We start from the raw sequence: 8,725 nt of genomic DNA on the forward strand, positions 1-8,725 counted from the left end.
CAGACATCCTTGTTGTGTGAAAGGGCATCTTTTGGATACATGCCTAAGAGTGGAGTTGCTGGGTCTTGTGGTTGGTTTATTCCCATTTTTCTAAGGAATCTCCATACTGATTTCCAAAGTGTCATTCCCACTATCAATGGAGGAGTGTTCTGCTTTTACCACATCCTCTCCAGCATAAATTGTCATTGAACAACTGGTTTTACAGGTAAAGTTAATACATAGATGTATGGCGAATTTATAAAGAGTGCCAATTATTAGAATGTTCTGCTAAGATCTTCCTTAAGGCATTTTTAATGTTATTGTTCCTCAGGCTGTAGATGAAGGGATTCAACATGGGTGTGACCACAGTGTACATCACTGAGGCCACTGCAGTACTTCTTGGAGAATGTGATAGAAATGAGCTGAAGTACACCCCTATTCCTGTTCCATAAAACAGGCAAACTATGGATAAATGAGATCCACAGGTGGAGAAGGTTTTGTGCTTCCCACTTGATGATGATTGCATAATGGAGAAAACTATTTTAAAGTAGGAGAAAATTATTCCTGAAATAGGAAGTAACCCAAAAAGAGTGCCTATACTGAATCTGACTATGTTATTGGTTAAAGCATCAAAATGGGCAAGTTTAAGGACTTCAGAAGGGTCACAGAAGAAGTTGGAAATTTCAGTAATATCATCACAGTTGGAAAATTTTAATATTGCCACATAATGCAACAGTAATTCTATGAGGCTAAGGAAAAAAGAACCTAGAATTAAGACACCACAGCGAGTGGGATTCATAATGATCTTGTAATAAAGAGGATGGCAGATGGCCACAAACCTGTCATATGCCATCACAGCCAGAAGCATGTTATCCATACATCCAAAAATTATAAGCAGTGACATCTGTGTCAGGCAGCCCACACAGGAGATGACTGGGTAGTGAGTCTGGATGTCCACAATCACCTTTGGAACAGTGGTGGAGATGAAACCAATATCAATCATGGACAGATTGGAAAGGAAGAAGTACATGGGTGTGTGGAGATGGGAGTCAGAGCTTACTGTCAGGATGATGAGCAGGTTTCCAAACAGGGCCAAGATGTACATGGACAAGAATAGGCCAAAGAGAAGAGTCTGTATGTCTGGATCATCTGAGAGTTGAATGAAGTGAAATTCTGGTAAAGTTGTTGCATTATTTGTGTTTTTATTTCTTGAACATCTTTTAGAGGAAACCAAAAATGTTGTTAAAAATGGTACCAGAGACTCTGAGATCTCGTAGCCTGGGGAATTCAGGTAGGTCTACTCACCTAACCCCCACCCTCCACCACATCCCTGGCAGATAAAGCCACCCAGAGTCTTCAATTAATACCATCTAAGTAATAATAATTTTAACAGAAAGTCACCATGACTAAATCATAAGCATTTTATATTAAGTATATCAAATGTGAAACTTTATAGAAATTTGAATTTTGATGAATGAACATTGCCTTCATAGTAGTTCTGCATGATTTGATTGTCTAATTCATCAATCTAAATGGCTAATATGAATTCAGGGGTCAGGTTTTTTTCAGTAATATTTCCATATAAATACCTATTGGAATACATATAAAGAACAATTTTAAATAAACTTAATACATACTTGATGCTCATTCAGTAGTATGAAGCACAGCACATGCTGTAACACAAGCATATTTCCTTACATTTAACTGAGGTTCTAAGCCTGTCTGTAACTTCCCAAATTAACTGCTCATGGATTAGCTGAATCACTATCTCATGGACATACATACATTAGGTTTTAGGCATCATATTTATGTAGGAAAACTGAGAATGTTAAATTGGCATTTAAAAGGACCTATAAATTGTTTAGGAAACATTAAAACACATAATGTAAAAGTAGCCGAAGGAGTGCTCCCAGCTGTCTTATCAGAAAAGCACAATTCTCCAGGAAGACACAATAATCTTCATTGACAGCTGCCTGTTCAAAGTAGGACTGGTCTGTCTCTAGAGAGCTATTTCAACAGCATATGTGGAAAGTCTCCCCATTTGTTGGAACAAGTAAATTTGTAATTTCCTTCTCTGTAAAACATGGTTAATTTCTAAAAATGAAACGTGGAGCTATGAAACTATAACAGCAAGCAGGGGTATATGGACCTGGCTGACTCTGTTTTGTCCATGAGTCAGAACCAGGCCTGATCTATTGCCAAAATATTTTTTCCTTGTTGATGTCTAAGTAGTAAAGTGATTTCTACCTGAGGGGATTGTTAATCCTGTCACAAAACACTTAGATCGTCCAAAACCTCATCTGTCTTCCTCTATTCATACTGGTAGATATTTAGTTACCTCATAAAAATATAGTGTCAGGCATACAACATAAAATTTCTGTGTCTTTTAATGTTCACCAGTTAATTGTTCCTAGAAAAATAGTTACCTGTGTCCTATTACCCTTTTTCTGTTTTTCACTAAAAACTATTAGACTTATGAAATTCTCACTTAAAAATATGTGATTTTGCATGATGATTTACCCACTTGTCCCATGAAAACGTCCTCCTACTATGTGCCATTAAAAGGGTAAAATCAACCAAGATCATGAAATATAGGATGCACTCACATGTATAATGTATTTCTATTTGTATCCAATGGTGAAGACAGTGGCCCTGGTTGGAAGTCAGCGAATCAAGAGAGCATTTATGACTTTCTCCATAACCACATGCTCACATGAACCAAGAGCAACAACCCACCACCATTTGGAAAATGATAAAATTGCATTGTATCTTTTTGACCAAATCAGAATCCTATGTATATAGAAAATATGAATTTATTTGGGAGTATTGCCAAAGGGCACTGGACCCTAAAGAGGGTCTTCAAAATTGACTTTCCATTTCTTGTCATGCCTTGACATTCCTTTATTTCAGGTGAGAATACACAACACTTTTTTACAGGCCAATAGTGCAGCTGTTTAATATAATTATATGATTCAAAAGTCCATGACATGGAATCAAACAACAAAAAATTGATCAATTTCTAGGTCACATTCCTGAATGGAATAAAAATATAAAGGAAAGCAAATATATATATATATATTATATATATATATATATATATATATATATATATATATATATATGGAAGCCAGGGTTTTGAGAGGAGAAAAGGTATACTTAGTGAATAAAATATATATAGTTTATTTCACACATGTGACTATGAATCATTAGGTCCTATGAAACCAAAAAAATGAAAGTTAGAGATAATAAGTTTATCAATATGCAAAAATACTTAAGTAATGATGAACATTAACAGAAAAAGTACTTACCAAAACTCTGTCATGTAATAGCTAATATGTAAGAATTACAAATAAGGCAAAACATATGTGTCATTTTTGATCCTGGAGTGGTTTGATTTGGTTTGGTCTTATTTTTATTTGATTAATTTTATATTTTAAATGATAATAAAATAATATCTCTTCCTTCAGTTATACCTCTTCAAACTCCCTATATAACTCTAACTCACTCTACTTCAAAGTCATGGTTCCCACATCCAGGAATTATTTCATGCATATATGTATATCTTCATGTATTACTGATCATATAGTCTTAAGAAGATATGCACAGATCTTAACAGCACATACCTTTTTAAGCTCTCATCTTTCTAACTACAGATGATATAGGAACCTGATTGTATTTCTGCTGAAAACTTAGTGGCTGAGCCTTGGAATAATGGATAAATATCCAGAAAAATAGAATGCAGTTTGTGAGAATCTGTAAACACAGCACTTTGGAGGGTGAGGCCAAATGAGTGCAGCTTCACTAAAATCCTGCAGGCAACATGAGATCTTATTTCAAAGCACATGGAAGATAATGAGGATGAAGGAAATTAGAAAAACTTAAGTTGATTTGTTTTTCAAATGCTTTCAGACTGTTTCAAATGAAGCTCAGGTATATAACCTGTCAGTTACAATGCAGAGGTGAATAATAAATATAAGGAAACCATGAGTGAAGAAGACACGTTTTTTTAGAATGAGGCATTATGCAGTATCTTTTTACTGAACAGGTTGTTTTTTGTTTTGATCCAGCCAAAGTAATTCACACAAAACCTCACTAGCTTCTGCCTGACCACATTAGACACATTACACAGGACTACTGTCTTTGTCTTTTACCTTCAATAAAATATTAACTATGCAGAAGCTTAGAATTTTGAAATTTGTTAAAAATATTCAGATAAAATTAGATATATAAAATATAGAGCTCAGATCTTCCAACCAGGGAAGACTTTAATAGTCACACACACATAGTAGCTTTCTACATAAGTATAATTATTAAGTCTCCCTCACCACCATTGCCACAGTTCTTTATAATACATATGAAACAACTGAGTTGGCTCTATTTTCTGCTCCATTTGGTCATAGGAGTATGCAAAAGAGACACTGGGGATAGATCAATGAGAATTTGAGGACAACCATCACAGCAATAAAATAACAGTGGAGAGGCTCAAATTATAATTGCACTTATCATATCACTTTCATGCCCAAATAATCATAGTTCATATGATTAAGAGGAAATAATAATTCCTGTAATGTCTTCTTCAACCTCAATCATCTCAGAACTTACATGGATAACATGTAGGTCTGTGTATCCATGACAAAGGGTTGTGGCTATGACAAATCTTCCCTGCTTGTTGGCTGGTGAAGGCTCAAGCTCACTCTTGAATTCTGAAGTGAACATAATATCAAGAGCTTCCTGATGCAGAACACTGTAAGAAGTGAAAACAGGAATATATAGACCTGGATTACAGAGATCAAACTGATGACCTACAGAGACAGGCTAAATAATTATTCTTACATAATCTTAGAAATGAAATGCACAGAGCTGGTGATTAAACATACTTGTCAACAATATTGCAATCTCTAAGGAATGCCAGAGTTTAATGGAAGAAGCAAAAGGAGCAGAATGTTCTCAAGAGGTTAACTATAAGGTTTCTTTGATATCCTAAATTTTCTATTTTACTTTAATTTCAGTTTGGGTTCTCTTTGGTAATTCTTTTCTATTATTATTGAATTGTACTGAATGTACTCTCCTGTGTCTGCAGAAACCTGTTTCTTTCCTGTGTGACAATCAAAGGCAGGAAATCCACCATGTCTGTTCTCAAGATTCGTTCCAGAGAGATCTTTGACTCATGGAGAATCCCACTATTGAGGTTGATCTCTACACCCCAAAAGCTACATTCCAACCTGTTGTGTCCACTGACACATATAAAGCCCTGGAATTGTGACAATAATATCATGAGCTACTGGATAAGGAGTGAAATGCATTGAGCACATCAAGACTATTGCACCTGCTCTGAGTAGCAAGAAAATGAATGTTGTAGAACAAAAGAAGATAAGAAAACTGATAATTGATGTGGACAGCACTACAAATAAATCTAGCATTGCTGAAAATGCCATACTAGGAGTATCCTTGGATATCTGAAATTCTGGTGCAAAGGACAGGGCATATCCCTGTGCCCTCACATCACTGAATTGAATGGCAGCCCTGAAGTCTTCCTGATGCTCCCATCTTTCAATGGTGACAACAGTGGTTCTCATGCTAACAACAAGCTGTCTGGTCAAATTTCATGACACTGTCTGGAATGACTTCCACTTCTAGGAAGCCATGCCCCTTCAAAAGAGCTTTAGAAAAACCTGAAAAACATCATCATGAAGAAATACCAGTAGGAAGTCACTAATGTGCCAAACATCCTGGAGAACATAGAAGCCTCAGAGCTACTAAAGACCACAATTGAAAAAAGTCAGATACACTGACCAGGGTGTGATCAGCAAGGACATGGCTGCCTCTGAATACTTTAGGTCTGGCATATATGACCTGGAATTCTGGTCACCTTTGATTCCAACAGGTACATCATGCTGACTACATGGCTGACCCGTATAAGTACTTTATCTGGAAATATTCGGTGGAGTCTATCGAAGATCTCATGACCAGGATGACTGGTAACATGGCAGAAGTTAAAAGCTAGTGCAGGCATCCAGGTCATTGGAATGATTTCATGGTAACAAACACTTGATGGAGTGTCAAAGCTGTGACAGAAAAGTCCCAATATTACCTTCTGCTCAAATGAACTAGATTGGTCTCTAGGACCAAATCTCTACAGGAGTGCAAGTTGGCCCTGTTCAATGGTGAGTGTGTCATGGAGTGCCATCAGTCTGGGCACAATGAAGATACTTTCATAGCTGATATCTTTGTGGAGTTCTGCATGGGATATTTAAAGACCGATGCCCCTTGCTGATATGATCACCTGGTCAACTACAATCAGGAACTTAGAATCTAAGGAGAGATGCACAAAGATGCTAAGTTCACCAACAGGAATTTCAGGAATCCATTGAACAAGTAAAGCAAGAACTGGAGATCACTGGAGCCATCAGCTGCTTAAACACTGTCCCAAATGTGGTTACTCAAGGACGGGCCAGTGTTAGCTGCTGAATTGCCACAACTAACTTAGATATTTAAAGGCACATCTGACTGTCATGTATGCAAATCAAGATTCACTTGACCCAGACGACATTAAAAAGTTTATTCGGAGTCGGGTAGATAACACTTACACAAGAGGCATTTGCCTGCCATAAGTTCCAACTCTAAGGATCCTCCCAGGCTGTTTCCCATGACCCAACTAGCAGCCAGAGAGACACTTCTAAATCCTCTCCTCCTGTATGCACCTGTGACCATGTGATCATGGTAGATCTCTGGTTACAATTCGCCTTTTAGTCTAAAGAGAAGATTTAGGCTTGACACAAAACTATACACAAAGATAGCAAAAAATCATGTATGCTCTATGAGAAGGAAAATAAAAAAACACCAAATACCTATTGCCAGTGATGCAACTAAAGCAAATGGTAAGAACTACATATTGGGTCATTACTAAAAAGTTATCCTAAGCTGGAAAGTTTAAGTCTTGTACCTAATGTTTCTATCTAGCAAGAGAGAACAATAATTCTTAATCTAATATTCAACCTCGTCAAAGACCTGAGAAGGAAATAACAATACTAGGGTAGGCAGGAAGTATAGGTGAGCAACTTCCAAAGGTGCAGCAAAGACAGAAACAGCAGACAGGCTATCTGGTCAGTCACCCAAAGTCTCACAGCAGCATGGAGAAAACCAGTTTTGGCTAAGAAGTAGAGTAACAGACCTACCCAACACAGAAGCAGGGAGGAAGATAGGCTGTGTTATCCTGAATCAGAAAGGTTCAGCTGTCTTCCAAATTATCTCCTGCAAGCAACATAGGACAGAATGTCCAAAGTCAGTGGTCAAAGTGGGGGCAGTTCTTTGTCCAAGAAGATATTAGCAGAGGAGAGAACTCTAGAAGTAGTAATATTGGTGCCCAACATTTTCTCGGGAATATCTTGGTGCTATCAGGAGCAGTGGTGTCTCATGTCAACAGAGTATTAATGTTAAAACATTTAAATTCCATGTTCTTCAGGTCTATGAAGTGTTTGAAGATCAAAAATCTATGTCTGACTAATTTCCTAAGTATAAGAAATGTGGGTGAAACCATCAGTTATTCTCATGAACCTAATTGTACTATGGCTTAAGCTTCCCAAAATAATTTAGCAAGGGTCAAGATTACAGCAATATAATTATATACACATATATATGTGAATCTCTCAAAAAGCAGTAGAGTTGAAGTGTCTTAATCAGAAGTAGAACTGTATAGTGCAGCATGATAAAAATATACTAAATTTTGTCAATATACAAAATATCTTAAAAATATGTAAAAGCATATATACATAGAATATGATAAGGATGTTTGTGTGCCAAACATCATAAATAAAAGACCTTACACAGTATGACAAAACATAATATACAAATTTTCCAAGAATGAATACAACTTAATTGTACAAGTTGCATCATATGAGAATTTATAACAGTGTAACTTGTCTAATGCTAATAATTACTAAGGTAAATCATGTGAAGTTATACTAATCTAACTATAACCCATCCTAACCATAACTTTCCCATCCATACCTTAACCTTATCTAAAAGAGATTACCGAGTCTGCACACCCTGTATACAAACCCAAACCTAAACAACTGAAAACCAACCTTAAACAGGTCTATATTATGACTTAAAGTCAGCAGTAGGGAAAGGGAGCATTGTATTCTTAGATTTACTTCCTGTTGAAATGATCACCTCATGGGATCCTCCATGAAGAAAAATTTTAGAGTAACGAAAGTCGTGAGTGGACTAGCTATAACAATTGCACCTAGTCTCTTTTGATGGAAGACGTTTGACTGCAGTTCTTATCTGTAGCTCTGACCAGAGTGTAATAACAAAGTCAACCATTTCAGCTAGCTAGTCTGGAATTGCTTGGACAATATAGTCTCAAATGGATTTTAGGTTGATAATTGTCAGTTCAAAGGCATCAAGTAGGATCAAGTGGAATCGATGAAATGGGGCCCTATTTTCTTTCCAGAGAGTTCAAATCTTGCTCTTAGAAAATTCCTTCTTAACTGTGGAGGACTTAAATATCAGTATCAACACAGAAATTCCAACTTTATAGGTGTGCATGTTGGGAAAGGCAACAGGAAGGAACATAATAAATGTGAGGGAAATTAGGCTTTCAGTGACAGAACCAAGTCTTTAGCAACAATTATCCCAAAACTGAGAGAATCAAATTCATAAAGAAAGCGATTTGCATCTTTTCATGTATTGTAAGAAAATCACCAAGCTCTGGAGTCCCTACTTTCTACACTGATGCAACAAA

At 36.6% G+C, this 8,725-nt stretch overlaps 1 protein-coding gene and 1 pseudogene across 1 annotated transcript; one reads left to right on the forward strand and one right to left on the reverse strand.

Annotated features, from left to right (window-relative positions):
• Nucleotides 1–235: 235 nt before the first annotated feature.
• LOC101837767 (olfactory receptor 7E24-like) lies at nt 236–1,084 on the reverse strand. The gene is made up of 2 exons (XM_040736671.1): nt 739–1,084; nt 236–453 (listed from the first exon to the last, which is right to left on the reverse strand). Exons 1-2 carry the CDS (start codon nt 1,082–1,084, stop codon nt 236–238), a joined length of 564 nt encoding a protein of 187 aa, XP_040592605.1.
• Nucleotides 1,085–1,227: 143 nt separating this feature from the next.
• LOC121136347 lies at nt 1,228–6,253 on the forward strand (annotated as a pseudogene).
• Nucleotides 6,254–8,725: the final 2,472 nt, after the last annotated feature.

The sequence above is a fragment of the Mesocricetus auratus genome, unplaced genomic scaffold, assembly GCF_017639785.1.
Source record: "Mesocricetus auratus isolate SY011 unplaced genomic scaffold, BCM_Maur_2.0 Super-Scaffold_100066, whole genome shotgun sequence".
Taxonomy (NCBI): Eukaryota; Metazoa; Chordata; class Mammalia; order Rodentia; family Cricetidae; genus Mesocricetus; species Mesocricetus auratus.

What these genes read in the sequence shown, in the direction of transcription:
- LOC101837767 (XM_040736671.1), bottom strand. Translation starts at nt 1,084, where the DNA reads ATGTACATCTTGGCCCTGTTTGGAAACCTGCTCATCATCCTGACAGTA. An exon ending in TGTCTTAATTCTAGGTTCTT is followed by an intron (nt 454 to 738) that starts TTTTCCTTAGCC and finishes CCTGTGGATCTC; the next exon opens with ATTTATCCATAGTTTGCCTG.